The 26919-nt window shown below is 49.2% G+C and overlaps 9 protein-coding genes and 1 long non-coding RNA gene across 24 annotated transcripts; 5 read left to right on the top strand and 5 right to left on the bottom strand.

Moving 5' to 3' along the window:
- Positions 1–95: 95 nt before the first annotated feature.
- On the bottom strand, positions 96–3105 carry LOC6729838 (transcription initiation factor IIA subunit 1). 3 transcript variants are annotated; one of them, XM_016177655.3, is made up of 7 exons: positions 2914–3105; positions 1800–2000; positions 1507–1527; positions 1136–1441; positions 871–1078; positions 563–807; positions 96–510 (listed from the first exon to the last, which is right to left on the bottom strand). In XM_016177655.3, exons 1-7 carry the CDS (start codon positions 2935–2937, stop codon positions 403–405), a joined length of 1113 nt encoding a protein of 370 aa, XP_016036555.1. In that variant the 5' UTR covers positions 2938–3105; the 3' UTR covers positions 96–402. The 3 variants fall into 3 exon arrangements, with proteins under 3 accessions (XP_016036555.1, XP_016036554.1, XP_016036556.1); XM_016177654.3 differs by having other exon boundaries at positions 1507–1515; XM_016177656.3 differs by lacking the exon at positions 1507–1527.
- Positions 3106–3366: 261 nt separating this feature from the next.
- On the top strand, positions 3367–5422 carry LOC27207937 (serine/threonine-protein kinase pelle). The gene is made up of 3 exons (XM_016183565.3): positions 3367–3929; positions 3988–4653; positions 4716–5422. Exons 1-3 carry the CDS (start codon positions 3610–3612, stop codon positions 5233–5235), a joined length of 1506 nt encoding a protein of 501 aa, XP_016036553.1. The 5' UTR covers positions 3367–3609; the 3' UTR covers positions 5236–5422.
- A 92-nt stretch (positions 5423–5514) lies between these two features.
- LOC6739776 (tubulin polyglutamylase TTLL13) lies at positions 5515–8292 on the top strand. 2 transcript variants are annotated; one of them, XM_044923143.1, is made up of 6 exons: positions 5515–6136; positions 6189–6485; positions 6543–6696; positions 6750–7384; positions 7445–7985; positions 8030–8292. In XM_044923143.1, exons 1-6 carry the CDS (start codon positions 5712–5714, stop codon positions 8240–8242), a joined length of 2265 nt encoding a protein of 754 aa, XP_044779078.1. In that variant the 5' UTR covers positions 5515–5711; the 3' UTR covers positions 8243–8292. The 2 variants fall into 2 exon arrangements, with proteins under 2 accessions (XP_044779078.1, XP_016036551.1); XM_016172005.3 differs by having other exon boundaries at positions 5520–6136; positions 8049–8292.
- A 289-nt stretch (positions 8293–8581) lies between these two features.
- Positions 8582–10506, top strand: LOC6739777 (filamin-A). The gene is made up of 3 exons (XM_002076633.4): positions 8582–8864; positions 8945–9319; positions 9384–10506. Exons 1-3 carry the CDS (start codon positions 8720–8722, stop codon positions 9677–9679), a joined length of 816 nt encoding a protein of 271 aa, XP_002076669.1. The 5' UTR covers positions 8582–8719; the 3' UTR covers positions 9680–10506.
- Positions 10507–11186: 680 nt separating this feature from the next.
- On the top strand, positions 11187–14066 carry LOC27206447. Of its 4 annotated transcripts, none has more exons than XM_039294556.2 (5): positions 11187–11321; positions 12451–12572; positions 12632–12948; positions 13019–13141; positions 13204–14066. In XM_039294556.2, exons 2-5 carry the CDS (start codon positions 12567–12569, stop codon positions 13682–13684), a joined length of 927 nt encoding a protein of 308 aa, XP_039150490.1. In that variant the 5' UTR covers positions 11187–11321; positions 12451–12566; the 3' UTR covers positions 13685–14066. The 4 variants fall into 4 exon arrangements, with proteins under 4 accessions (XP_039150490.1, XP_039150489.1, XP_039150488.1 ...); XM_039294555.2 differs by having other exon boundaries at positions 11230–11494; XM_039294554.2 differs by having other exon boundaries at positions 11230–11500.
- On the bottom strand, positions 11390–11721 carry LOC120284942. The gene is made up of 2 exons (XR_005544160.2): positions 11580–11721; positions 11390–11510 (listed from the first exon to the last, which is right to left on the bottom strand). It is a non-coding gene; the product is annotated as an uncharacterized LOC120284942 (long non-coding RNA).
- A 95-nt stretch (positions 14067–14161) lies between the features above and the next one.
- LOC27206648 (E3 ubiquitin-protein ligase MARCHF5) lies at positions 14162–15064 on the bottom strand. The gene has a single exon (XM_016182450.3). It carries the CDS (start codon positions 15062–15064, stop codon positions 14162–14164), a length of 903 nt encoding a protein of 300 aa, XP_016036549.1.
- Positions 15065–15131: 67 nt separating this feature from the next.
- LOC6739775 (DNA polymerase alpha subunit B) lies at positions 15132–17245 on the bottom strand. Its single transcript, XM_002076632.4, has one exon. It carries the CDS (start codon positions 17114–17116, stop codon positions 15287–15289), a length of 1830 nt encoding a protein of 609 aa, XP_002076668.2. The 5' UTR covers positions 17117–17245; the 3' UTR covers positions 15132–15286.
- A 162-nt stretch (positions 17246–17407) lies between these two features.
- On the top strand, positions 17408–26907 carry LOC6729837 (protein RUFY3). Of its 6 annotated transcripts, none has more exons than XM_039294551.2 (7): positions 18299–18461; positions 18579–19559; positions 22729–23162; positions 23221–23471; positions 23530–23932; positions 25733–25830; positions 25945–26907. In XM_039294551.2, exons 2-7 carry the CDS (start codon positions 18602–18604, stop codon positions 26570–26572), a joined length of 2772 nt encoding a protein of 923 aa, XP_039150485.1. In that variant the 5' UTR covers positions 18299–18461; positions 18579–18601; the 3' UTR covers positions 26573–26907. The 6 variants fall into 6 exon arrangements, with proteins under 6 accessions (XP_016036539.1, XP_016036542.1, XP_039150485.1 ...); XM_016174588.3 differs by having other exon boundaries at positions 18300–18461; positions 18579–19418; XM_016174587.3 differs by lacking the exons at positions 18299–18461; positions 18579–19559 and adding an exon at positions 17408–17975.
- Positions 20060–22702, bottom strand: LOC6739683. Of its 4 annotated transcripts, none has more exons than XM_016172060.3 (5): positions 20970–22701; positions 20555–20919; positions 20432–20498; positions 20266–20369; positions 20060–20208 (listed from the first exon to the last, which is right to left on the bottom strand). In XM_016172060.3, the coding sequence occupies exons 1-5, from the start codon at positions 22636–22638 to the stop codon at positions 20161–20163; spliced, it is 2253 nt and encodes a 750-aa protein (XP_016036548.1). In that variant the 5' UTR covers positions 22639–22701; the 3' UTR covers positions 20060–20160. The 4 variants fall into 4 exon arrangements, 3 of the variants coding, with proteins under 3 accessions (XP_016036548.1, XP_016036546.1, XP_016036545.1); XM_016172058.3 differs by having other exon boundaries at positions 20432–20501; positions 20970–22700; XR_006541830.1 differs by having other exon boundaries at positions 20180–20208; positions 20432–20485; positions 20970–22700.
- Positions 26908–26919: the final 12 nt, after the last annotated feature.

The raw sequence follows: 26919 nt of genomic DNA, 5'->3' as shown, positions 1-26919 counted from the left end.
GAGTATTTCCCGATTTATATCTGTATTATACAATAATAAAATATGCAGACCCGTTCAAATCCCGCACTTGTTTGTGAGAATCGCAAGCTCGCAACTTTCACAAATGATTTCAGTTTATTGACACAAAAGTTATGCAGCACTTTAATACATATAATTTAGATGGTTGGTTGCAACACACCCTTTAGCTATCGTAATACAAAACAGATGGAACTAAAATAAGATACAGTGTCGGCCCGAGTACGTTGTTGCTTTCTGTGCAGACGGTGTCGCTTGGTCATGTGGCCCAGTGATGCAGAGACCGGTCTGGTTAGCCATTGTCGTCCAGGGCTGAAGGCGCATTCGATGAGGCTTTTTGTTTGATGTCTTTTGTTATTATATATTCGCTCGCTCAACTGCCATCCATTACCACTCGGCGTCGCCATTCGATTTCTGGAACACGTAGTCCTTGCCGCGCATGTTCATGATGCCATCTTTGAGATAGAATTTCCATTTGTTTCGCGACCTGGTGATCTGCGGAGCAGAGTTCAAACAGACATATAAGCTGCAACTCATTAGAACTTACCTTATCGTACTGACAAACAATCACGTTATCTGTGTCAAACATTTCGGCAGAGTCTTCGTCGGTGACATCGTCTTCGCTGTTGAGCGGCTCCTCCTCGGCAGCATCCTCGTGCTCCGCATCCTCGTCATCGTCCTTGTCTAGGTCATCGTCGTCGTCGTTGTCGATGTTGTCGTCGCTCTCCTCGCTTTCATCCTCATCGGAGGAGTCCAGGGCACCGTCCAGTTGCTTGGCAGCGGCTAGACTTTCTAATATCACAGAATAATTGTTATAAGTAGGCGGGCGGCTGGAAAGGATTTGAGTCTGCTTACTCTGGTGATTGGCGCTGCTCAGTGCTGCGTTTACATGCTGCTGCAGCACAGACGAGGCCAACGTGGTGGGCAAGGACATAATGGATGAAATCAGGTGGGCCGTCAGTATTTGAGTCAACTGATTCTCCTGCAGCGCTGAGGCAGGCACTTGTATGGTAAGCACTCGAGATTCCGAACTGGCAGAGCCGGCTGGCGATGGCAGCGTGATCTGTGAAGTTAAGTGAATTAAGCTCGATTCCCATGTTGTAATCTGCACTTAACTCACGTTAACTGGCATAATGCGGTTGGGGTCCAGCGTGGCCACAATTGGAATGGAACCCTGTCCACTGCTCGCCGCCTGCTGCTGTTTCTGCATCATGGCTGCTCCCGAGGTAGGATGCAGTGGCGGCGGATTCTGTGAGTTAACTTCCTGCTTGATGGGCACCAGCCCGTTCCTCATGCCGCTGCCGGCGGCCATACCAGCGGACGACTTGAGCCCCACCATCGAGGACATGGAGCTACTGCCGCCCATATGTTGGTGTGATGTGACCGCGGTTGCGGCGGCGGCCTTCTTAGCCTTGGCATTCGCTGCCTGCAAATGAATAGAGGATTAGTGGACTTGATTCTGGAAATTCTCCCGCAGACAGATGGCTTTACCTTGTGGCTCTGCATTCGAAACTTGCGTTTGGATGTGAGGGCGCATGAATATGAATGGTTTTTTGAATGGATTTTGATGATGTGCAAATAGCAGCGCATTAGTCGATGTTGTTGGTGAGGCGCGTTGCATTGTAGTGGTTCAAGTGGTGGAGCATACGGAAGATAAAGCAAGATATCTTAGTTGGAAATGTCATTGGGATGAAGATATCACACATTGTAAGGACCCACTTAAGGACTATGTTAGGCAGACACAAGGATTCTCGACCCTAACCCTAGGGCTCCGTTTCGCTTACCTTTGGATTGTTGGCCACGATGGGCGGCGGATGGGAGCCATCGCCGGAGTCCGGGCTCAGCTCGACGGCCTTGCTGGCGAGCAACTTGTTGCGCCAGACCTGCTTCATCTCCTGCAGCACCTGCTCGTCGACGCCCTCGTCCAGGAACGCGTCCCGCACATTTGTGATGACGTCCTCGATCACGGCATGGTACACCTTCAGCTGCGGGCGAGAGGGGATGCGGTTAATTGTGTATAATTAAATTTGAAATGCACGACAAATCTGGGCTTGTGTTGACTTAAACACTCATTATATTATCGCGGCTCAACTCCACGCTATTAGCGCCTGAACAGTTGAGGGTAAAACAATAGGGATTGCTTCGGATACAACCGAAAAAATCCACGGAGAAAGTAAAGGGCAAGACGCTATAGAAGTTGAAAATGTGGCGCACAGTATGTGGTGTGCCTTTTTGAGCTCCCATTAAAATTCAGACGCAGCTGTAATGTGAATATGCAAAACGCTAATGAGGTATGTAAATTATTTGTTTGCGAAGAATGTTGCAGTGCACATATCTATATACATAGATACCGTGCATATATGTATATATATGTACATTGTACATATATGTACACCGGTACGCCAATTGCTTGTTTTACTAGTAGTTCGTTTTGCGTTATCAGCGGGCGATAAGGAAGGAGGCCCCGACTTGCAGATAATAGCACAAGCTACGCAGCGTGTATTACTGCTAAATATAACCCCCCGCCATGGGAGTTCCAAGTGCTCCGCGGAAAAGCCGAAAATCGAAAAATCCAGAGGGCAAGAAACAACAAGACTGCAAGGCAACGAACGCACCAATACAACGACAGCCAGACAGATACGCACTCGCACGCACACACATGCACACTCGAGAGGTTGCAGTTTCGGTATCTCGGATTTCAGCAGTAGTAACTATCGTTTTGTAGTAACTACCATGACCACTGGGAAAGCTTTCACTTTCCCGCGTGAGCGGCGGAAGGAGGTGGAGCTGGAGGAAATGGAGAAACTCCTTGGTAGGATGCCATCCATATGTCGGATGCAATGGAGCCACCGCCGCTGACACAATTACCGGATCTCGGGGATCTTGACGGACACTCACCACCGATGTCTGGCACAGCGCCATTTGGACCTTTTTCTCCGCCAGCTTGAGGCTTTTCCGTTCGCTGGTGGTGGGCTAATTGACGTATTTGATGAATTATAAATGGGCGAAGCGAAGAAATAGCGATAGCAATGCGTTCGTGACGATGGTAGGCGGAGCAGTGTGGCCAGCTGGAGAGACGCCTGAAAACGACGCAAGACCAGCAAACTGCACGGCGCATTTGGTCACACCATGCTTGCATTTGGTCTTCTTTAAAGATATTTTGATAAACAAAGTTTGGTCTTCTTTAAAGATATTTTGATAAACAAAATAATGTGCATATTAAAGAAAATATGTAGAAAATATGTAGATAAACCAAAAATCGAGCATTTTAAATAGTTCCTCTGCTTTCTATTAAGTTATGAATTTTAAGTACCTACAACTGTTTCCAGTGTATAATTTGCCAGACATTGGCAGCGTTGCCAGACTGCTTCGCTCTGTTAAGCTGCCATCACTTGTTGTGTTGCTGTAAGCCGCACTGTTAACAAGTCATCCGCAGGTTTTCATCGAATCGAGTTGGGAATTTACCCAAAAGCGATTTTCGTTTCGCTGCAACAGGTTACCAGCGTCGCCAACCCCTCATCCCACGGGCACTCTTGCATCCGGAGCCGCATGAATCAGTCGCAACCGGTTGAACCGCTCGCCCAACAGTGAAAGATGAGTGGCGTCCAGACCGCCGAGGCTGAGGCGCAGGCCCAAAACCAAGCGAATGGCAACAGGACCAGGTCGCGCTCCCACTTGGACAACACAATGGCCATCCGACTGCTGCCGTTGCCCGTGCGAGCCCAGCTATGTGCCCACTTGGATGCCCTGGACGTGTGGCAGCAGCTGGCCACGGCCGTTAAACTCTATCCCGACCAGGTGGAGCAGATAAGCAGCCAGAAACAGCGCGGCCGCTCAGCCTCCAATGAGTTTCTCAACATTTGGGGAGGCCAGTACAATCACACGGTGCAAACGTTGTTTGCTTTGTTCAAAAAGTGAGTCAGTTTGAGATAATAACCGCCGAGATCCCAGAAATGACTTCTCTTTCCTTAGATTGAAGCTGCACAATGCCATGCGTCTGATCAAAGACTACGTTAGCGAGGATCTGCACAAGTACATACCCAGGAGCGTGCCCACCATCAGCGAGCTGCGCGCTGCTCCCGATTCCAGTGCCAAAGTGGACAATGGCCCGCCGTTTCCCTCCTCCTCGGGCGTCAGCAACTCAAACAACAATCGCACCAGCACAACGGCAACGGAGGAGATTCCCAGCCTGGAGTCCCTGGGCAATATACACATAAGCACGGTCCAGAGGGCAGCCGAATCCTTGCTGGAGATCGATTATGCGGAGCTGGAAAACGCCACGGACGGCTGGAGCCCGGATAATCGACTGGGACAGGGCGGATTTGGCGACGTGTACCGCGGCAAATGGAAGCAACTGGACGTGGCCATCAAGGTGATGAACTACCGCAGTCCCAACATCGACCAGAAAATGGTGGAGCTGCAGCAAAGCTACAACGAACTCAAGTATTTAAACAGCATCCGGCACGACAACATCCTGGCCCTCTACGGATACAGCATCAAAGGTGGAAAGCCGTGTCTTGTCTACCAGCTAATGAAGGGCGGTTCCCTGGAGGCTCGTCTACGAGCTCATAAGGCACAAAACCCACTACCAGCACTCACCTGGCAGCAGCGGTTTAGCATCAGCCTCGGCACAGCTAGGTGGGATTTATCGTATCTTTAGTCGTAACAACCTACTTTAACTTTTCATTTCGTGTCCACAGAGGCATCTACTTCCTGCACACGGCGCGAGGTACTCCGCTGATCCATGGAGACATCAAGCCGGCCAACATCTTGCTCGATCAATGTCTGCTGCCAAAAATCGGAGACTTTGGGCTGGTGCGCGAGGGTCCCAAGTCCTTGGACGCTGTGGTGGAAGTGAACAAAGTTTTCGGCACCAAGATCTACCTGCCACCGGAGTTCCGCAACTTCAGACAACTCAGCACGGGCGTGGACGTCTACAGCTTCGGCATTGTGCTGTTGGAGGTGTTCACGGGTCGTCAGGTGACGGATCGTGTGCCGGAAAACGAGACGAAGAAGAATTTGCTGGACTACGTCAAACAGCAGTGGCGGCAAAACCGGAAGGAGCTGCTGGAGAAGCACTTGGCAGCACCGATGGGCAAGGAGCTGGACATGTGCATGTGCGCCATCGAGGCGGGCTTGCACTGTACAGCCCTGGATCCGCAGGATCGTCCATCCATGCACGCGGTGCTCAAGCGTTTCGAGCCATTTGTTACCGACTAGATGTGCCTTATTATAATGTGACCAAGACGAACTTAAAATGCTCGAAGGACCATTTCCACATTTTGTGATCAATCGCAATATATGTTTTTATCTTTAACATTCCGAAGAAAAATTCCATAAAGACTTATTGTTATGCTAAAATTGTAAATGCTTAAACTATTGTTAATTAAAATTTTTTTACACTTAATTATTAGTTTGATGTTAAAAAAAACTAAATTTAAGATATGCCCGAAATCGGTGATTTAAAACTCAAACTACTCAAGCGACGTGGCCAGTGGAGCTACGTTTTGATTTTAGCGTCATTTCGGTTATAACTATTTTCATTTTCGCAACACAATCATCGCAAAATAATATTGTTTTTATTCGTGGCGAAGAATTCCGGCTCTACCCATTGACACGAATCAATTTTATAGATATAGCTTTTAGCACGTGATAAATTTTCAATTTTTAATCAAGGACGACCAGCAGACAAGGCAATGAATTTAAAAAATTCCAAGTTTTTCAAGAGGATTCAGGAGCTGCGCCACTTCTCCAAGGAGAAAATTCGGAAGGATCGCGAAAAGAGGACACACGTTGTTCGCGCCCTGGACATGGCTCTTAATGAGCAGCCGTGCTTGGACCGGGAATGGTTCAGTCCGGAGCAATCACCGCCACTGCAGCCCATGTCCCCACGCCGCCGGATGAAGAAGACCCGGTGCCTCAAGAGGAGGGCAGCCGCCGGCAAGCAAGTGGGTGATAACTCCCCATATTACGGACCATCTTCTGGCGAAAACAGTCCAATGCCTGCTGACGAAGCCAAACTGCAGGGCTTCATTCAACTGAACAACAAGACCTACCGAGTGGAATGCCCCACTCGGGTGCTCAATCCTCCCATGAACGTCGACGAGGAGCGGCCAGCCAGGTGATCTTCCTTAGCTTTGGCTTTGTATAACGCTTCTAACATAATCCTCCAGCGAAACCAAGAGTACCATCTGCGTGTCCAACTCGCGCTACGCCATGATTGGGAAGATCTCCAAGACGCTGGGCTACAAGTTGGTCAAGGAGTCCAAGATGTGGAACATCCTCTGGTCGGATTCGTTTCCCGGCGTGGAGCTATTCAAGAACATGAAGCGCTTCCAGCAGATCAATCACTTTCCGGGCATGATCGAGATCTGTCGCAAGGATCTCCTCTCGCGGAATCTAAACCGGATGCTAAAGATCTTTCCGCAGGACTACAAGATCTTTCCCAAGACCTGGATGCTGCCGGCGGAGTGAGTAAGCCCCAACCTCACACTGAAGGTGCTAATCATTGATTGCAACGATTTCAGCTATGGAGATGCCATGAACTACGCGCTCAATCACAAGCGCACGTTCATCCTGAAACCGGATTCTGGTGCCCAGGGTCGTGGCATCTGGCTGACAAACGACCTGAAGACCATAGGTCCTCACGAGCGCCTCATCTGCCAAACGTACATAAACAGGGTAAAGTAGCCCCTGTACCTCCGGAATCCTAACCATCGCATCCACTTTTTCAGCCCCTGCTCATCGATGGCTACAAGTTCGATCTGCGTGTCTACACATTGATTACCTCCGTGGATCCCCTGCGCATCTTCGTGTACAACGAGGGATTGGCCAGATTTGCCACGAACAAGTACGTGGAGCCCACGCCCGGAAACGCCAACGATCTGTACATGCACTTGACCAACTACTCGGTGAACAAGCGGAACTCGCATTACGAACTGTGCGACAACGATGACTGTGGCAGCAAGAGGAAGCTGAGCGCCATCAACACTTGGATGCGGCGGCACAACTACGATGTGGAGGAGTTCTGGAGCAATGTGGACGACGTGATCATTAAGACGGTGCTGAGCGCGTGGCCAGTGCTGAAACACAACTACCATGCCTGCTTTCCGGGTCACGACAAGATCCAGGCCTGCTTCGAGATCCTCGGCTTCGACATCCTGGTGGACTGGAAGCTGAAGCCCTACATCCTCGAGGTCAACCACTCGCCTAGTTTCCATACCAACGAGCAGGTGGACAGGGAGGTAAAGCGACCGCTCATCCGGGACACCTTGAACTTGGTTAGCACGGTCCTGGCGGACAAGAGGCAGATTCTGAAGGAGGATCGCAAGCGGGTCAAGCAGCGACTGCTCAAGATCAGGGGAGACCCGTAAGGAGACTCGATCATCATCATCGGTAACCCACATATGTACATATTTTAAATTTCCAGACCAGTACAACGTCCGCGTCTTGGTGGCGGCACCTCCAAGCCCAAAATTGATGCCCAGAAGGGCAGTCCGGATGCCCAGCCCGTGGATGTTGAACCCGAAGCTGAGGACCATGGCCCACTGGCCCAGCAAATCGCCTGGGAGGAGAGTCATTTGGGCAATTTCAGGAAGATAATGCCGCCACCAGACCTGAGCAAGCTGGACTACTACACTCGCTTCTATGCGCAGTCGAACCAGGTGTCCATCTTTGCGGAGACGGCGGCCAGTAAAAAGCGCGAGGATCTCGCGCGCAAGATGCGCATCCAGATCGAGGAGAAGAAGGCCAAGCAGCAGCAGATGCTGAACGGGAAGGCCAAGCGGGATGCTAGGAAACGACACACCGTGCTGCTGCCGCGGGCGGTGCGCGAGAGGAACAGGATGAACCTCTTCCGGCTGAGGGAGAACTGGTCGCCGGGCTTCATATCGGATGCGGAGGAGCGACTGCGCCACACCTGGCTGCACATGCGGGCGGAGGCGATACGAATGCTAAAGATCACCGAAAATGTAAGTCGGTTCACTTCCAAGAAAAAAGATACATTTACATTTAGAGGAGATACTCGTCCACAGATCTACAGCAATCTCTACGAAACTGGACTCCTGACCAACACGGACATGGTCGTCTATCCGCATCTCTACCACAACTTGCAGCACGGCTACGACATCAAACATGTTCCATAGTCAGTCACTTGGCCCAACTCCAGCCACACAGACTACTCACACTCATCCACAATGTGTTATTAAAATTCGTTGATTCAATTTAAATTGCTGCTCGTCACAAGAAATGTAATAAAATGCTTTCGAATCTTTAAAATAAATATTTTTTTAAATATTCAGCGGGTAGATTTTTAAGCACATTCCATGGGATTTATAGTTTTTAAACCTTCAATAATGCGTGATAATTCGGAGATTCACATTAAAATTTCTTCGATTCATAACAATTTAGATACTCTCCTGTTTGGATTGGAATCGCATCTGGCGGATATTTGCATCTATATCGTGTATATTTGGCTGGCTGCCCGGCACACAAGCATCGTAAACATTTGCCTCAATCGGATGGGGAGAGCTCCGCCGTCGCGGAGATCGAGAATCTGGCATTCCGAGAGCATTGAGATGGAGAGCAGCGAGTTCAGTCGGTCGAAGGAGCACGCCCCGGGCAGTCGCCAATTAAATTGGGGGAAACTATTTGGAAAATTCTTTAAAAAGCGATTGAAATTCGAATTGGAGAAAACATCAGCGGCATGTTCAAAGTGTCACAGGAGATGCGTCTGAACACGCAGGCCGCCTCCTCCGCCTCCGCCTGCAGTTCGAGTGGGAGTGGCCTGGAGGGCCATAGTCCGGAGGAGGGCGGTATTTTTGGACGCTACCAGCGGACGCCCGATGCGGGTGAGTAGCGTCGAATGAGGAAGTAAACATCGAACCGGCTATTTATACACTACGAATCTCGCGCGCCCCCGACTCCTTAGATGCCTATCCCTCGGAATCGCCGCGCGTTTATGTGGCACCCGAGCTGACCGACGCCGGCAAGGTGCAGTTGCTCCACTTTCCCAGCGGCGCGTTGAGGGTGAACAGCCCGCTGGGATTCATCATCAAGCGGAACGGGGTCAAGGGAAACTTCGAGGTGCGCGTCGAGGGTCCCAGTGGCCAGCCCATCCAGCCCGTTCGGCAGCAGCAGTTGGATCCGGAGCGCTTCCAGATCGATTGCCAGCTGGCCGCCGGAGCGGGTCTCTACAAGGTGCACATCAAGTGCAATTCCGTGACCCTGCCCCGCTCCCCGTTCATCATCGTGGCCATAGCAGGAGCTACCGAATCCATCGAGGGCAAACCAGCGAGTTCTTCAGGTAGGATATGCCAAGAAAAGTGCACCCAAGCTGAGATAATCAATTGGCATCTTGTGTGCTTTAGTCGCCATCTCGGACTCGGATGCCAGTCGCGTACAGAGCCGTGGCCTGGGCCTCACCCATGTCAGCTTGGTGGAGCGCAACGAGTTCACCGTGGACTGCGGCCAGGCGGGTAGCAACATGCTCCTGGTGGGCGTGCTGGGGCAACGCGGTCCCTGCGAGGAGGTGGTGGTCAGGCATCTGGGACGCGGCATACACAGGGTCAGTTACCGCGTGTGCGATCCCGGTGACTACATCCTGGTGGTCAAGTGGGGGGAGCAGAACGTACCCGGATCCCCGTTCAGCTTAAGTGCGGATTAGCCGTAGAAAGTAAATGTGTCTGCATAAATCAGCTGACCTTGATGGGGCGCTACTGCCACCCATATGCCTCCCTGCTCAATGGAATCCTGCGCAGCTCCTCCGGCGATGTCTCCCCACCTAATGATGATTGCCGATGATAGCGTTATGGGTGCTCCAGCCGTGCTCCTTGCTGCTCTTTCACCGCCACTAATGACGTTCGCATTTGGAAGCTGATGCTCTCGGCGCCTCACAACCTAATGATGATGACCGGCGAATGTGGAGAATGTGGGTAAGCCGAGTATGACGGGGGCAAATATGTTGTAGTAATGTGTACACTCGAGGTTAGTGCAATAGTCACAAGTTTGGTAAGCAGTGTAATATACTTAAGTAAAAGTAATAATACATTTTAAGCACTAGCATGCATTTACCAATAAAAATATATTATAGCTTATGATGCACTAATATACAAAATAGCAATTATATAAGAGAGGTGCCATCTTAAAATTATATTGAAAATGTTATATGCACAATAAAGTAAGATAATTACTAAACATGTGATTGTAAAATATGATATGATTTTAAGGGTAAATATTAAACTGCCCATCATTGTTTATAGAAATGATAAAAGGTGGGGGCTGCACGATGTTGTTGTAGCTATTAAAATGTTGCGTTCTCGAAGATGATGACATATTCATTTTGTATTCCTAAACAACCAGTGCTAAGTAACAAAAGAAAAACATATTTGCATTATAGAAACTTCTAAGCACTAAGGAAAATAATTGATGTAAAATAATGCATTGAAGGTGTGAAAATAGATTGATATTTAACTAAAACCTATTTGAAAGTAAAAATATGTGTCAATAACTAGCAATTTACGTAATATATTTTTCAAAATACAAATAAACAATATTAGTTTGTATGTATATTATTAATTATCTCAAAGTTTACTATTTGTATAGGTTTGTAGATAGGTTTTCAAATATTTGGTGACCTTGTTATTGGGATTTCGCTTCTCCCAATTTCTTCTTCTTCCGCCTTGCCCCGCCCCCATCGACCACCGCCCCGCCCTCTATCACTTTTTCAACGAGACGATGTGCAATTTAATGATGATTACCCCAACTGACGACGACTTTGTGGCAGCAGCGACATTATCATTTTTTGTTATTTAGCCCGCTAATGACGTTCGCTTTTGTTGTTGTTGCTCCATCGCACAACCTAATGATGATGATGATGACCGGCACATACGTGTCGGTGTGACTGTGCCAGTGTGTGTGTGCATTATGCTCCAAGAAAAGCGATTTGTTGAACGGGGTGGGGGTAAGGTGGTGATGATGATGATGAGCGATGAAATGCGCTTGCTTTGTTGCGCCCTAACGAGCCGAGATTGAAGCAAGAGTACTGTATTGAGCACGATAAATGGCAGATGACTTGGTTCTATTTGCCTTAAGCCGCAATAAAAATTTTCAATTTCCCACCTTTTGGCGCTGTTCGAAACCCCAACGCACTGCACCTGCGACAGTCTGGCAACGCCATGGCACACTAGCTGCACCGCTCACACCATGTTGCTCTTGCCCTGCCATGCTGTCTCGCTCGCGCGGAGAACATCATTATAGAGTCGAATGGCGAGAGCTGCGCAGCGGAGGAGCTACAAACTACGTTTTTCGTGTGTTTCCCTCTTGAAGATAATTAAAATTTAATTATTTGACTTATTATTAAGTTTTGTGCCCCCGCTGTTGGCGTCGCAGTGTTGTTGTTTCGCCCGTTGGTGCATGGAGCAAAGCGAGAAACGTAACAATAGAACGCAATCAACGCAAGAAAATCGGATGTGGCTGCGATGTGAGTGTGTGTATCTCTGAAATGGGAAAAGTGTGTGCGTGTGTGTATTCGAGAAAAGTAACCTCTCACCCCCCCGCGAACTTACATATATGTACATAGGCTCCAATGCTGCTACCCCGCAGCCGCGGTCGCCGTCGCCGTCGACGTCGGCGGAGCATCTTCATCCACATCTGAGCCCAACTCCCTTGTACACTTGAGTTACCGCTTCACTTCGATTCCAAACGTCGCCGCATCCACTTCTCATCTTCTGCTGCTGCCGCTGCTGCTGCATGCAAATCGCAACTTGTTTCGCTCGCACAATTAATATTTGTTTACCGTTTACCGTTCGGTTTGCATTGCATGCGTGTGTGTTTGTGCGGGAGCGGCTGAGCTGCGTCGGTGTGTGTGAGCCGGCTTAATGATAATTGAAAGCTAGAAAATATACAATGTACAACGACTAGTGGATACCCTTTAGTGCCACAAAATGTGTTGTAAGCCATTGGGATTACTGATGGGCTTTACCATTTACGGTACAAACAACATGGGATCGACAGGAACCCATTTTAAAACCATTGGCTGCCAAATTTAAAACAATTCCTATTGCATTTTAAAAATACTTGTGTTTTAAACGTTCAAGCTGAATTTCTTTAAATCCAAACTATGCTGCAAATTATTAGAATGTTATGTGTATTGCCACAATATACCCTTTAACTGCCGCGAGAACCCAGTAAACTCAGAAATGCAATCTTTCGTAACCCTTTTTGTGGGAAGGTATTGGGATTCAAAAGATTAATTACCATTTCAATGCAATTAAATAGTCATCAAATAGGTTGCAGACCATATGTTGGGTAGTTTATTTACGTGTGGTTCGCACTTTTTAGGAAATCCCTGAAAATCATAGGGATTGCGATATTAATACTAATACAAATAGTAAACAATGGCACCTGCATGGTAACTAATCATTTGATTTATTTCAGGAGCGAATCCGTGTACAATATGCCAGCCCACTAGATAAACCGCTTCATGTTCTCCATCAGCTGGCAGACGAAGATTGTCGGGCAATCCCAGTTGTCGGCAGCAAGACCCATGTGAAATGCCTGTAAGTTATCTTCGGAATCAGTAGCTTTATCACCCATATAATGGTATACCTATTCGCAGTATGAAAAATTCAACAAAAAGCGCCGACAATGGGAGGATAGTGGTGTTCTAGAGCTGATCAAACTATGGAAAGTCTGCGCCTATGAGCTGCGCACCATTAAACGCAATGGCCATCTGTATGTGGCAATGGCCAAGCAGCTAACCTCGCTGGGCGTCCCTGTTACCGCACTCGAGGTTCACTTCAAAGTCAACAATCTAACGCAGCGCTACCGACAGGAGCAAAAGACCTTCGAGACCACAGGCATCATCAGCACCTGGAAGTTCTACAGTCAAGTGGATGATGTGTTTAAGAGTCTGGCCGCACACACCGGTTACAAGTCAGTTGAGATGAATAAATACTTGCAAGATGGCAATTTCGAACTAACAAAATATCTTATTATTCCGCAGAGACAAACGCATGACAAGTGCGTCCAATACGAGCAGCTTACCATCTACATCCGAGTCACCAGTTTGGAAGAATCCAATGTCTCAGCAAGAGTTTAATAGCAACAACACGGAGGGGTTCTATAAGTAAGCACTAGCATTGCAACCCCTAGCTCACAACATGTTTAAATAACGATTGGGATTTGCAGGACCGAGTACGGCATGCATCGGCACTTTATGGACCACTCCCAGCCACCACCCAATGCCGGCAGCGTGGACAACTTCATGGCCTCCTCGGCGGCCGTGGCGGCGGTAGCTGCCGCTGCCTCGGCCCGCCTGGCGGATAATAACATGGATCAGCAAATGAACACGGCTGCCGGTGGAAGCGGCGGCAGTGGTGGTGGCGGGGGCAACACCAATGGAGGCGTGGCCAACTACCAGAAGATCAAAAAGTCGCACGAGGACTACGACAAGTTCGTGGACATTGTGAAGAACATCGTGGACACGCACAAGAGCACTCCGGACAAGGTGGACACCTTCGGCGACTTTATTAAATCGTACATGAAGCGCTGGCCGGAGCGGCTGCAGGACGAGGCCATTAACCACATCACCAACTACGTGATCGTGAAGAACATGGAGCACAGCATGGTCAGCAGCCACAATCCCGAGGGGGTGAACAACCGACAATAACAATACAAGCAGGAGCCCAACAACTGAACGAGTTGTTGGACGACGCAGCTCCAGGAACCAGGCACAGAAGCCGAACGAAGTGAGACGTCAGGCGAGGATTACTTAAGGTGGCGCGCAGTTACTTAACCGCATCTGAGTTGCGGCCAAGTTCGTTGGACACACACCCGGCATACAGTATTTTTTGTATAGTTGAAATATACATTGGAGTTTTAGTTCTCGACGATCGCGCCCTCGATACAGAGTTGACTTCCGTAAAGAGGGGCAGGATCGATCAATCCGTGCATAGAGATCCTAGGGAGTACATTACATTTAGACACCATTTCCTACTGTTAGCTGTAAACTATTATACATAAATTAATAAATGCTTTAATTTAACAATGCATTATTGTGACAAGTTGTCTCACGAAAATTGTACACTGTACAATTTGAACACATATTCTAATTACTTCTTGCTACTCTTGCAGATCTTGAGAATACCTAGTGTCCGTCTAACTCCACTAGGTTTTCATCAGTGTAATCCAAAATGCGACGCTGCATACGGCGGATGTATTGGTTATGGATGAGGTAGATTTTCAAGATTCCCTTAATCGCTATGAAAGCCAATCCTCCAAAAAGAGTTTGTTGCAACTTATCGTCGACAGAGCTGTAAAGAACCCTACCCACGTACATGGATATGGTGGGCAAGAGGATGGCTCCACAGAACACCCGCGATCCCGAATTTTCGTGCATTGGCGCAGGAGGGTATGGGTGGGTGTGGTCATATTCCGGTCCTAGGCAGATCCTTGGAAGACTTATAATGAAGCGCAACAGGGCATCTTCCCAGGGAATCATGCGTCCAAGTATCAGAACTACCGATATTAATGGGAATCCGATCAGAATAAGCAACAGGTCTCCCGACTGAATTATTTGATGAACGCCACCTTCCCGACCAGTGATCTGCATATATGTTCTTGCTCCGAATAAAGTCGCTGACAAATAGGCAAAGGCCACCGTGAAGACAATGGCCAGGCAATTATACAAGTGTTTTAGGATAAGACCGTTGGTCAGCTTCAAAGCCCTGTCGAAAATCCCGAGATTCGGGTATGAAATGTTGTACTCCGTTTGGCATAGGGGGCAGGAAACGGGTTGCAGATCGTTGTCGACTGTATAGGTCAACTCGTCGATCAAGAGGGAAACGCAGCTCTCGTGCACCCACTTATAGGTTCCTCGGCAGAGACATGGATTCACCCAAGCCAGGCCACCGTCCTCCTTATCGGTCTCCAAACACATCCAGCAACGGCGCTCCACTTCCATAGAATCTCCTCCAGCTGAAGCTTGTGGCGCATCCATTGCTGATCTTGTTGTATATAAAACTTCAGTCTGAGACTGACTCCAGGGCATATGTTTAATGTTTACAAACAATACAATACCTACTTTGGTCCAAGTTAACTAATGCTAGTTTGTGGGGTTGGTTGAATGTGTTTTATGAAAAGTTATGACAAAGTAGTGTTCATTATATCAACTTATAATATTGTATTGATCTTATTACCCTACTCAATGCAAAATGAACGATAGCGATATTTTCCACTATCCTATCCTTATCATCATCACAAAGTGGTCAGGTTAGATGCGTTGGACTTGGCACGCCACACTGTTGAACATGTTGGCTGGCTTTCCCGGCACCGAAGGCGCCACCAGGAAGCGGGCGAAAGTGCCGCCCTTCTTGTCCGCGACACGGCCGGGATTGATCACCAGGCAGTCGTTGACCAAGCGTACGAAGTGCCGCTGGTCGCTGGGCAGGATAAGCACATTTGGCAGCTGTTTGAGCTGTGCATATTTCAACGCCAGCTGGGAATCGTAGGCCATGTCTTCGTCCGCCGGAGGATACAAAGGATAGAAGGAGCCCTGGTGGAACAAGTGGTTGATGGCCCTGTGCATCCGCTCGCCGGCATTTACAGCAAACTCGTGACTCAGCAGGTGATCCACCACGTCGGTTGAGGTAACGCCCAGCGTAAGGCCATCCAAGTCCACCAGAGATGGATCGGGCAGCATGTATAGATTCGGATAGGTTCTGCGCAGAGTGGGTGGCGGCGTTGGATATACGGAGAGCGCCATGGCGTCCTTCTGACTGGTCACCACCAGCACTGCGGTGTGACTACCAATCGCCTCCATTATTCCCCCAATCATCTTCTCGAAGAATGTATCGAAGGTCTCGGCCAGTTCGCCGACCATCTTGTGGTCCGCATCCAGGAAGGGTCCCGTAAGCACCAGCACGTCAGGTCTGTGATCCTTGAGGTACTTAAGCAGGTCGTGCAGCGGTTCGTAGAAGAGATCCGTACTGTCCGTAAAGGGTCCGGAGGCCACCACAAACTGAAGCTCCCTGTCTATTTGCAGTGGCGTTGCTGGCGTCAGTTTGCGCTCTGTGTGAATCTCCTCTACCATGAAGGTTTTGCCCCTGGGTATGAACCCTTTGGCGAGCACCACTTGACCTGGGAATATGCTGGCAGACTTGACTCTGGAGAAGTTAAGCGTGAGCGTTGGGTCCATTTCATCTTCTATATCGTCATCTAAAACAGCCATAAATGCGGAGTGGGCGTCCAGTGGGCCATCGTCCTCGGAATGAATCATTCCCAACGCGTGGAGTCCACCTGCGGACTGCAATACCTGCCTATCCTGCGGATACCAAATGCACTCGGCTGCGCCTGCTTGTCCAAGTTTCTTGTCCACCAGTGCAGTCCCCGTTTGGTCAAAGCGGACGCGCAGATTGTGACATCGGTCGGTCAGCAAGTCGTTCATGTAGCCCAAATTGGCGATGGTCAGCGAGGCTTCGTTGTGCAGCAGTTTTTGGGTTACTGGCACCGTGTGCTCCATTTGCGACTGCCAGCTGGAGCCAGCCAGGAGTTTGGGATGTCCGAAGGTGTCGACTATGTCGCCCGGCTTGCCGGCCACTGAGTTGGATGGTGTTTCTAAACCTGCTTTCCTCTTTGCCGATTGGGGTGTATAGCTGGCGGGGCTAAAGAGCACACCGCCCTTGAGATTGGAGCTTCGAACCGACTCCTTCTTGGCCTTGGGCGTATGCAGAGCGGAGGAGTCCACTGCCGATTCGCTGACATAGTCATCAAGCATGGGATCGTCCTCCATGACGCCATATGTGGCCAGTGAGTTCGTATCCTGTACAGAGGGCGAACCATATGATTTCACCGTCTGGCCAGTTGTTTTGGAGCACGCCTTGTCCTTCCGCAGCTGCAGCACCTTCCGCTCGAAGTCGCCCAGATTCTCGATCGCAGGATCTTCGCCATGAAGGTGCGACAAGCTGAAGGCCATCCACTGCTCCACGAACTCTGTGGCGTCGTGGATGTTGTACGTAATTGCCAGCTCCGCACACCTGCCCAAAACTGAGTCCGCTGGCTCCACGCCCATCTCGTCGAACTGCTGCTTCAATTCCTCCTCCATTCGTTATCCTTTCGTTCGGCGTGTAATTTTCGTAAATAAACCTATCAATTTATTTTGGCGGTAAAACTGGACACAGTGTTGCCAGATTACGATGCTTTTAGCACCTGCTTGAGTTTTCTTATCGATAACAAAGTCAGCAAATGTGTATAGTTTTGATATAGCTTCAACTAAAGCTTAAAAATGTGTTTAATAAACGTCTTTAATAAACGTTATGTAAGTGGTTGCTTTTTAAATGTGTTTACTAGAGTTCGATAACATAACATACCCGTCAAGCTGCCATAACCGTGATCTGTGACCAGTGATAGTTATCGCCCATCCCCAATCGCAGTGCAACAGCTGTTTTAATTTTGTATTGACAAAATTTTTTGTTTACTCCGCGTTCAAGTGCAAAACAAGCGAAATTAGCGCCTGTAATCGCGTCGTTTTGATTCATGTGAGCCCGCATAAGTGTCCCAATAATCGTCGCGAAGCAAGTGATTCGCCATGAGCACGGACGATCTGCTGGTGCGCCGCGAGAGGAGTGAAGACTCCCAATCCTCGAGTGTCTCCATTCCGGTTACGCCCACCATCGGAGGTGCCGCGCCTGCGCCCAGCGTCTCTACGTCATCGCTGGACCGCCTGCGGAACACCTTCCGGCGCACGGAGAGCATCTCCTCGCAGATCTTCAGCCACATATCCACGCAGTTCTCGAATGCGGCCGCAGCAGCCGCCTCCTCCGAGGTAATCGATGGCACCACCACGTACCCGTATCCCGACGAACCCGCACCACCTGTTGTACCTGTTGCGCCGGACACGGTGGCGAGCGCCAATGCTTCATCCCCGTCGCCATCGAAACTGAAAGCAAAACGACTGAAACGCGGTGAGTCCGAATTATTATTCATTTGATGATAAGCAGCTTTGGTTTCCATTGTACGCTATCAATAAAAACTATTAAACAAAGGAAAATAAATATATATATATAATATTTAGAAACACAAAAACCATTGTAAAATTTTTTTAATAATTAGTATAAGCAATTTCGTGGTTTGTGCTGTCGTTTAAATATTTCGGTACTTGTATAAATAATATAATTAAAAATAATATAAAAGTGCATTGGGAAAGTGTCAAAGGTGATTTACGCACCACATACAGCGTGACCATCGAGAACACCCCCAACGAAAGCTCGCGAGGAGCTTTGCGCACTGGACAAATCAATAGGATAAAGAACTTTTTGCCAGTCTTACTCAACGCGTACACAACAGGATAACGGTGCAAACTCAAAGCGGCGAGAATTTTCGGTTATTTGGTTATTTTAGAAGGAAAACCCTCTGGAAAAGAGGCTTACAAAAGGAAAAACCCCTCTAAGGTAAAGAAAAAACAATTGAGGGAAAGCGGCAGCAAAGGAAACTCCGAACTTATTGAACAGCTAATATCGATATATGTATATATCTGTATTTTTATGGACGCCCACGCACACACTCAGGCGTACTTTGAAGCAGCAGCGAAATGCGTGGACTCGTCGAGGATACGAAAAGGACCAAGTTGTCGTCGGCGAACAACAACAACCTGAGCAGCACCAGCGGCAGCAGTCGCATCAAGTCAAGCAGCCTGGCAACAGGATCAAGTGCCAGCGGCAGCAGCTCGAAGCCCTTGAGGAGTTCGGCGAAAACGCCAACCACGGGCAGCGCGACGTCAGTGGCGGCAGGAACAATGGCGGCCAAGAAGGCGCCTCAAACGGGGCAACAACAAGTAGGCAAGTCCGCAAAGTCATCGACGTCAGCAACTCCAATTGGCACAACAGCAGCAGCAACTGTTGGAACGGCAACAACAAGGGCGCAAGCAGCAGCGGCGAAGAGCCAAAAGGGTCAGAATCCACCCCCACAGCAAGTGCAGCCGAAACAGCAGCCGCCACAACCACAACAGACACAGCAGCAACCCCTGGTGTTGCAGCAACAACAGGCGAGCAACAGCAGCAACACGATTGCTTTGCCAAAGGCCTCGCATGCCAACACCAGCGAGGAGCTGGCCGGCGGTGTCCAGGACACCATTTACCTGTGCAATTTCCGGGTATCCGTCGATGGCGAGTGGTTGTGCCTCAAGGAGCTGCAGGACATTGATGTGGCCGGCGGAACGGCCAACCAGGCAGCTCAGACCAGTGAGAAACTGGCAGGCGGCAGTAGCTCCCAAACGGGCTTCGGGTCCAACTACAATGTGGGCTCCAGCTCCAGCAAGCGCAACAGCAAGCGCTTCTCCGGACTGTCCACCGGCAGTGGAAGTGGCGGCAACGCCGGTGGAGGAGGCGCCTTGGACATCACCGACAATGGTATTATGGCAATTGAAAACCTTATCGGCCGCCGGCTGTGCGACATGGTCCACAGTGGCTCCGCGGCACTCGGCCAGTCCCAGTCGCACTCCCAGTCGCAGCACCAGAGTGTTGGCCTCTTCGCCGAGTGGTCGCATCTCTGTAGGTCGCTTCTTGATGCCTCTGTTGCCCAGCACGCTTCTACTTTGTAGTTTCCCTTCATTTCTCGTTAGATTGCAAGGGCCATAAAAATCAGAAGAACTCGAAGATTCAAGTCATCATATTCTAGAGGCTTTAGATTTTTCTACGTTATTACTTTGCTTAAAATATTTTTTTTTTTTTTTTTAATCTATGTATGTTTGTTTATTGTGTAGACATTAGCTTTTGCTTTGCTGTTCTATAAGTTATAGAAGACGACCGATTCTTATCAAGCACGAAAGTCTTTGAAATGTGTGAGTGGATAGATCTTGGTTCTCGATTATATTGGCCTTTGTAATCTTCCATCTAGTTGCATGCCTCTTTGCATTGTTGCACATTTAGTTGCTTGCTCTTGGTTAAAAGTTACGTGATTTAGGATATCAGTGTTAGGTGTCCATTAGGCAGATATATCTAATATCTCGCTTATGATTTTATTGAGAACTTCATTTTCCTTTCAATGGAGAAATGCATAAGTTAAAAATCAAAGGGTTTATTAAATCTAATCAAAAAATATACACTTAAGAAATAGGTAGTTAAAAAACAAAACAGGTTAAAAAATTGCCAACTAGTTATCGTCAAAAGTCGTTTCCCAGCTGGGAGAGTCCTTTAAAGACTGAAAAACCTTCAAGATCAATATTTTGGCATATAGCATATTGCAAATCCCACTCACCTCTGCACCGCCCCTCTGGCGACCGGCAGGGACATCTGGTTTCTCCTGCGACTTCTTCCTGTGCAGAAGAGGATCATCGGATGTATCGTGCTTTTCCGGCGTTGCTTTGTGGCAGTATCAAAGGATGAATCGATTAGACCTAGGAAACTAGCAGTCATCCACTTACCTATCCTCACTTGTTTGGACGATCGCCTTTCAGGCGATGATGGCTTTTTGTCTTCTGAGGATTTGGTCTGCTGGTGACTCTGGGTTCAGGATCTCAAAAGCAGGCGGAGCACTGATAACTTACCTCTTTCTTTCGACCCGTCTCGAAGTCCGTATGCTTCTTCCGCCTGGCTTCTTCGCGGTCATGCCTATGTCGATGTCTATTCTCTCTGCTGCCCAGTTCGCTGTCCGACGAGGGAATGACGGATAGGGTTGACTTGAGTGCGGGCTTAGAAACGTCCCTGTAGGGAGCTCGGCTAGGAGACGAATCATCGGAAAGAAGTTTGAGGGGAGAGACCTGCTTTCCCACCGGATCCCGGCTCTTGTCCGGTGCATAGTATTCCCCTCCTTTCGCTCGGGAGAACTTCAGAGGCATGCACTTCCTGTTGAACTGACATCCCAGCGACGAGGATGAGGTGAAGGAATCTAGCTCGGGATTATTCGCATATCCTGTAAACTCGAGCGGTTAGATTTAGTTGGCACAAACTTATTTGACTTACGATTGCTCGGCACCGATCTTTGTGAGGTGGAGCGACCAGAACCGGAGTAGTAGTACCTGCGAGAAGCATCAGTTTCGTCTTTTTCGTCCTTTTTTTCTCTTTCCTTTTCTGGCTCCTTGGCTTTCAGCGGCTCCTTTTCTTTCCGGGGCCTCTCCTTCGGCGGAGGAGCCTCTGCATCCGTTGGGGCAACCCTCTTCTTCTTGCCCCTTCGCATGCAACAGCAGATGATGAGCAGAATGAGGAGCAGGAGCAGGGTCAGAAAGGCGGCAATGCACCAGATCAGTGTCTCATCGTTGTCGCACTCGCGGCACTCTTCCACTTCCTCCGGCAGATTCTGAACCTTATTCAATCCGGTGAGCCATTCGTCCTGGTGCTCTGACTCCTGCCCCGGCTCCTGAACTGGTTCCGACATCTCCTGCCAGTGAATGGCGGAGCGACTCATCTTGCGGGAGTCCTCTTTGGGACAGGGTGGTGATCCCTTCCCGTCATCCTTATTGCATGGTGCCCGGGCCTCCTCCTCCGCACTCTTCGCCTCTCTCGACAGCCTCTCCTGGATCTGCAGTATTCCGCCCAGACCCGGGTAGAATACATCATCGCTGTAGTGCATTTCTAGATTTTCCTTTATCCAGGCGAGCAACTGGCGATTGTAATTAGCCTGGCTGATGCCCTGAAACCGATGGCAGTTGGTTAGGGTTTGGAAGAACTTCACCACGATGAATTCCGATCTGGGAGATCGAAGATTGTAGATGCGTCGCTTTCGAAAGGGCAGGTATATGTTGCCCATATAGCCATTCTCATCGAGCGTCTCCAGCCGAGGCAGGCTCACAATCATGCTCCCTTGATCCGGCTCTTGGGAAATGCAAGTCTGATCCAGTTGAGCACAGCTGGAGGCATCCTCCTCGGAATGGCAGCTCTTGGGCAGCTTGACCGGTTCGATTTTTCGCACCTTGAACTGCGACAAGACATCCTTGTCCGGAGCTCGCCACCCATTTCCGTTCGTATTGAGTGTCGTTTTGCACTGCTGATATATGTTCACCAAGCGCTCCACGGTGTTCAGCTTGATGCGTCCGGCATAGTAGGATAACTGGGCCATGGGCACCAGATAGTAGCGCAGGTAGCCACCCAGGGCATCGTAGAATGCTCTCTGCATGATGAGCCGTGTATCATCGTCTGACATACGCTTCACGATCTGGTTAACAGTATTGAAGTACCGCAGCAGCATGTAGACAAGGCTGTCGGTGAGGAGGCACTGCGGAAAGGATTTGGGCACCAGCAGCTCGAAGTCCTTGCGCGCGGATATCATAGCAATGTCCTCCGTGGAAAAGCAATTCTTGCGGTAGTTGCCAAACAGATTGGTGCCCAGGAATGAGTCCGATTCTGTGGCCCTCCTCCTCGTCGCCTTTTGCAGCTCGCTGGGCAGATCCTTAAACCATTCATGCTCTTGGTATTTGGGCGGCGGGGAATAGGGAGGATTGGTCACCTGGTCATCGACCCTATCGATCAGGCCATTGCGGTAGTCCCGCAGCTCCGAACTGAGCATGGATTGCAGGGTCAGTTCGTTTTGGAAATCGTTTGTGGGCACCTCCAAAGTAGCCAGGTCGATGCTGTATATGGGACAACCCCCGGGTGCCAGAAAGAAAAGCAGCCAGGAGAGCACATGAAGTTTCATTACTCAGTTAATCAGTTGTCAGTTGTTTTGAAGCAAATTTCTGCGCCGGCCGAGTCTTTAATCTGGGAACCATCGTTCCTCCTTTTGCAGCCCGGGACACGGCGGAAATCGAGCGCAGCAATCTGGTGAACATCTGCAAGCTGGTGGTCAAGGAGCTGTTGGAGCAGTCGCTGCGATATGGTCGCATGCTGGACTCGGATCACCTGCCGCTGCAGCATTTCTTCATCGTCATCGAGCACGTCCTGGGGCACGGATTGCGGCCCAAGAAGGGTCTGCTGGGACCGAGGAAGGAACTCTGGGACCTGCTGCAGAGCGTCGAGCACTACTGTCCGGAGGCGCAGGATATTACGGCGAGTGTAAGGGATCTGCCCACCGTCCGTACCCACATTGGCCGCGCTCGTGCCTGGCTGAGGATCGCTTTGATGCAAAAAAAGCTATCGGATTACCTGCAGGCGCTCATCGAGCACCGGGAGGATTCACTCTTCGACTACTATGAGCCACATGCTCTGATGATGAGCGATGAGGTTAGGCTGCAAGCAATCTTCTGAAGGAATCCCTTTAACCCATCTCTTCCTGCTTCAGATCGTTGTGATAATGGGCATTTTGGTGGGCTTAAACGTGATCGATTGCAATCTGTGCGTGAAGGAGGAGGATCTGGACTCACAGCAGGGCGTCATCGACTTCTCGTTGTACCTGCGTTCCAGTTCGAGAAACGCCGATGCCGCTCCAGAAGACAGTGCTCCGCCTGCTCTGCTGGATGCCACTGGGCAGGGCAACATGATTGCGGTGCTGGATCAGAAGAACTACATTGAGGAGCTCAACAGGCATCTAAAGTGGGTTTCGCCTGTTGTTATGAAGTGCCCCCCAGCTAAGTTATTCCTAATTTTTCAGCGCCACTGTCGGCAATCTGCAGACCAAAGTGGAGTCCCTAACGACCACAAATGCCCTGATGAAAGAGGATTTGGCAATCGCTCGGAACAGCCTGTTGGCCCTGCAGGCCGAGAACCAGGCCATGCGGCAGTCCACGCCGGCAGCGGACAACCATTCAACTGTTTCGGGTGGTTCCTCCGACAAGGACAAGGAGAAGGCGTCCGAGGAGCTGGCTGAGGAGCGTCGCAAGAATAGCGAGCTGGAGAAGGAGCTCAAATTGCAGGTGTCCCTCAAGGCGGAATCGGACATGGCCATGAAATTGCTGGAGAAGGACATTCACGAGAAGCAGGACACGATAGTCTCACTGCGCCGCCAACTGGACGACATCAAGCAGATCAACCTGGAGATGTACCGAAAACTGCAGGTTAGTAGCCATCATCAAAATGGGTCAATTTTGGTTGACTGCTGGGTAATCTGCACTCGATTCCTTGGCAGGACAACCAAAATGATTCATTCAAACTCTCATTACACTGCTCACAACTCATCTGTCCACATTCATTCGCTCATCTGGTTCGTAGCTCTGGTATCATTTCACTTTGTGTTTTAAGCTTTGGTTTATAGTTTAGTCATTTGCTCCAAGTAAATCGGTTTACGCCCTTAAGTCAAAAAGTAATCCCGTCTAAAATTTAACCAGGAATGTGAAGATGAACTCACACAGAAGGGCGAGATGGTCTCGCGCCTGCAAACGAAAGCCTCACAAATTGGTAACATTTTACAATCGCTAGAAAAGAAATACGAATCGAAGCTCATCGACCAGCCACACCATGGACCGGGAACGGGATCGGGATCTGGAGCTGGAGCTGGGAACGGAGCCATTGGCGGAGACCGATCGCCGAACACGCGGCGACAGCAGAATCTGGAAAAGTTCGAGGCGCTCACCAAGAAGCACAAACAGGACACTGGCCCGCCCATGAAGCGTATGCACCTCAAGATGGACGCCTTTCCGCCCTTCGATCCCAGCAAGTATCGCAAGTCACCGCGCCAGCCGGATGCGCCCCATTCGGAGGAGCAGCAGGAGAGCAAGGATGCCAAGACGCCCACGTCCGCCAAGTCCCTGAACGATGAGCTAGCCGAGGCGGCGGCTGCGGTGACCCAGCACTTTGGCGTGGATGCATCCCAAAGCGATTATGTCCTGTGCCGGGAGCAGGCCGCCGATGGAGAAACTTAAGCTCTAAGCAGCTAAATAAGAATACTTAGGATACTTAATTTATAAGGCCAGTTTCGGTTTTCACAGAATGAGTTCTACATAAATGTATTAACTTGTTTGTTTTTTTCTGAAATGAAACCTAATCTGAAACTAGTTTAATATATTTACTCAATGTATTTAGTGCCTGACTGCATTTAAACCTAAGCATAAATTCATTTGTTCAACTATTATTTGGCTTCCTTAGGAGCCCCTTTATGAAATAATGACCTATGTAATGTCTGATACAAAGATCAGTCCACTAAGTTGGCATGTGAAAATCGGAACGGCCTGTATTGCTCTTAACATTCCAAGCACCTGGATGGCCACTCAAAGTCCGGCTCCAGGTGCCGAAGGGAACTCGAAACTGCTTAACAAGACTCTCATTTCGGGAGACCACAACTAAATGAACACCATAGACAGTGTGTACCATATAGGATGCCTTTACTCCGTAGACCAGATCCCTTTAGAGGAAAGTATACCAGATACCAGAATTGTTAAAGGTTTTGAATAACTAATGTGTATGCAACCTGTTAGCTAAATTATCTACCCAGAGGCCCCGTAAACCAAGATTATATATGTACGATTATATTGTAACCATACGTCGTTGTATATATGTATAGTGTGATTAAGAGGCTTCAGATGTTTATTATACATATGTATGTACGTATGGATACCCACGCAGTCGCTTATATTGTAATTATACACTCAGTCTAGTCAAATACAAATAATATTATTGTAATTATATACTATGAATAAATATCGAGACTATATGAATCTACAAATCCATGCAATGTACTATACGCGTTGGAACTTCTGCATATATTCTAGTCCACGTACTCCTCCAAATCGATCCCAGACAAATAAAACTTAACCGAACCACAAGTCTTTCATTTTCCATTATACTAACATCGAGATTAGAGTAAGCGACGACGGAGTCATGACAACGTTGGTACATCCGATTATTTTCTTCGTTGGCAGGACTGCAAGGCGTCGTTAACGCACAAAACGGAGCTGATGACCAAGCTGGAGGTCCAAAAGGAGGACATGGCCAGCACCATCGATCAGCTGGAGAAGAAGTAAGATGGCGGGGGAGTACTGATCCGGAACTAATTCTGTAGCTTCTGGATCAAGAAGTTACCTTCCAAATATTCGGAAGATTAAACAATTAAGTCCTGTTTTCCTCTCCGCAGGTGGAGTCATGACAAGAGCAACCTGGGGGAGATTCTCAAAACCACGTCGCAAACACTGACCACCCAGGTGACCGCCAGTGAGGAGCGGGCTGCCCGGGCGGAGGCCGAGTCGAGGATCGAGCGCGAGTGGCGGATATCGCTGCAGGAGAAGGAGCTGAAACTGAAGGAGAAGATAGCCAATCTGCAGGGCTGCCTCAAGGAACTGTCGGAGGAGAAGGAGAGGAACGGCAAGCTCAAGGCTGATCTGGACAAGGTGCGAACGCAATGGTCAGAGGCACAAACGACGCTGGAGGAGCTCGGCATCCAGCTGAGCGTGAGCAAACTGAAGGTGTCGGAGATGCAGGATCAGGAGCGTCGCCAGCGCCAGCTGCTCTCCGGCTCCGCCCAGTCGCTGCAAGCCATGCCCGAGGCAGTGGGTAGTCCAGGGATCTGGGCACCGGACTCCATTGCCACCCATTGCACCGCCTGCGAGCGGGAGTTCAATCTCACGCGGCGGAAGCATCACTGCCGCAGCTGCGGCGAGATCTTCTGCAAGGCCTGTTCGGAGCACACGCTGCCACTCCTCAATGCCCAGGGTCAGCCGGGGAAACCAGTGCGTGTGTGCGACAATTGCTACGCCGCCAAATGATGATGTGCTCTGCATGCTGGACATGGTAACTGGTTCGACTAGGAGTTGTGGGGGCGGGCGAGATTTTATATTTGTAAGCAGACATCCTGTTCCATTTAATGGTAATATAGTGCTCGTATCTTATGTAAAACTAATGAGATAATTCAAATATTCCTAAATGTTTTTGATGTCAACCGCCCCTTCAAGAATCGCATCCTTTGACCACTTGACCTTATGATCAATACCCTTTTTGGGGATGTATGTATATTATAAGACATTTATGGAGTTGTGTAATCAGATTATTAAAATTGTGTTACAAAACTTATTAAACTAAACAAACAAACGTTGCAAAATCATTCATAACTATT

This window comes from Drosophila simulans, chromosome 3R, assembly GCF_016746395.2.
Source record: "Drosophila simulans strain w501 chromosome 3R, Prin_Dsim_3.1, whole genome shotgun sequence".
In the NCBI taxonomy this organism is placed as follows: domain Eukaryota; kingdom Metazoa; phylum Arthropoda; class Insecta; order Diptera; family Drosophilidae; genus Drosophila; species Drosophila simulans.
The sequence above is the reverse complement of the archived record's forward strand: the minus strand, read 5'-3'. Positions and strand labels throughout refer to the sequence as shown.

What these genes read in the sequence shown, in the direction of transcription:
- LOC6739775 (XM_002076632.4), bottom strand. Translation starts at nt 17,116, where the DNA reads ATGGAGGAGGAATTGAAGCAGCAGTTCGACGAGATGGGCGTGGAGCCA.
- LOC27207937 (XM_016183565.3), top strand. Translation starts at nt 3,610, where the DNA reads ATGAGTGGCGTCCAGACCGCCGAGGCTGAGGCGCAGGCCCAAAACCAA. An exon ending in TTGTTTGCTTTGTTCAAAAA is followed by an intron (nt 3,930 to 3,987) that starts GTGAGTCAGTTT and finishes CTCTTTCCTTAG; the next exon opens with ATTGAAGCTGCACAATGCCA. An exon ending in ATCAGCCTCGGCACAGCTAG is followed by an intron (nt 4,654 to 4,715) that starts GTGGGATTTATC and finishes TCGTGTCCACAG; the next exon opens with AGGCATCTACTTCCTGCACA.
- LOC6729838 (XM_016177655.3), bottom strand. Translation starts at nt 2,937, where the DNA reads ATGGCGCTGTGCCAGACATCGGTG. An exon ending in TTCGAATGCAGAGCCACAAG is followed by an intron (nt 1,442 to 1,506) that starts GTAAAGCCATCT and finishes ATTCATTTGCAG; the next exon opens with GCAGCGAATGCCAAGGCTAA. An exon ending in ACCGCATTATGCCAGTTAAC is followed by an intron (nt 1,079 to 1,135) that starts GTGAGTTAAGTG and finishes TTAACTTCACAG; the next exon opens with ATCACGCTGCCATCGCCAGC.
- LOC6739683 (XM_016172058.3), bottom strand. Translation starts at nt 22,638, where the DNA reads ATGAAACTTCATGTGCTCTCCTGGCTGCTTTTCTTTCTGGCACCCGGG. An exon ending in AGACGGGTCGAAAGAAAGAG is followed by an intron (nt 20,502 to 20,554) that starts GTAAGTTATCAG and finishes CAGAGTCACCAG; the next exon opens with CAGACCAAATCCTCAGAAGA. An exon ending in GTCCAAACAAGTGAGGATAG is followed by an intron (nt 20,370 to 20,431) that starts GTAAGTGGATGA and finishes ACTGCCACAAAG; the next exon opens with CAACGCCGGAAAAGCACGAT.
- LOC6739777 (XM_002076633.4), top strand. Translation starts at nt 8,720, where the DNA reads ATGTTCAAAGTGTCACAGGAGATGCGTCTGAACACGCAGGCCGCCTCC. An exon ending in CCAGCGGACGCCCGATGCGG is followed by an intron (nt 8,865 to 8,944) that starts GTGAGTAGCGTC and finishes CCGACTCCTTAG; the next exon opens with ATGCCTATCCCTCGGAATCG. An exon ending in CAAACCAGCGAGTTCTTCAG is followed by an intron (nt 9,320 to 9,383) that starts GTAGGATATGCC and finishes TGTGTGCTTTAG; the next exon opens with TCGCCATCTCGGACTCGGAT.
- LOC6739776 (XM_044923143.1), top strand. Translation starts at nt 5,712, where the DNA reads ATGAATTTAAAAAATTCCAAGTTTTTCAAGAGGATTCAGGAGCTGCGC. An exon ending in GCCAAACGTACATAAACAGG is followed by an intron (nt 6,697 to 6,749) that starts GTAAAGTAGCCC and finishes CCACTTTTTCAG; the next exon opens with CCCCTGCTCATCGATGGCTA. An exon ending in TGCTAAAGATCACCGAAAAT is followed by an intron (nt 7,986 to 8,029) that starts GTAAGTCGGTTC and finishes ATTTACATTTAG; the next exon opens with AGGAGATACTCGTCCACAGA.
- LOC6729837 (XM_039294551.2), top strand. Translation starts at nt 18,602, where the DNA reads ATGCGTGGACTCGTCGAGGATACGAAAAGGACCAAGTTGTCGTCGGCG. An exon ending in CTCTGATGATGAGCGATGAG is followed by an intron (nt 23,163 to 23,220) that starts GTTAGGCTGCAA and finishes TTCCTGCTTCAG; the next exon opens with ATCGTTGTGATAATGGGCAT. An exon ending in AGATGTACCGAAAACTGCAG is followed by an intron (nt 23,933 to 25,732) that starts GTTAGTAGCCAT and finishes CTTCGTTGGCAG; the next exon opens with GACTGCAAGGCGTCGTTAAC.
- LOC27206648 (XM_016182450.3), bottom strand. Translation starts at nt 15,064, where the DNA reads ATGCCCTGGAGTCAGTCTCAGACTGAAGTTTTATATACAACAAGATCA.
- LOC27206447 (XM_039294556.2), top strand. An exon ending in GCCGCACACACCGGTTACAA is followed by an intron (nt 12,949 to 13,018) that starts GTCAGTTGAGAT and finishes ATTATTCCGCAG; the next exon opens with AGACAAACGCATGACAAGTG. An exon ending in AACACGGAGGGGTTCTATAA is followed by an intron (nt 13,142 to 13,203) that starts GTAAGCACTAGC and finishes TGGGATTTGCAG; the next exon opens with GACCGAGTACGGCATGCATC.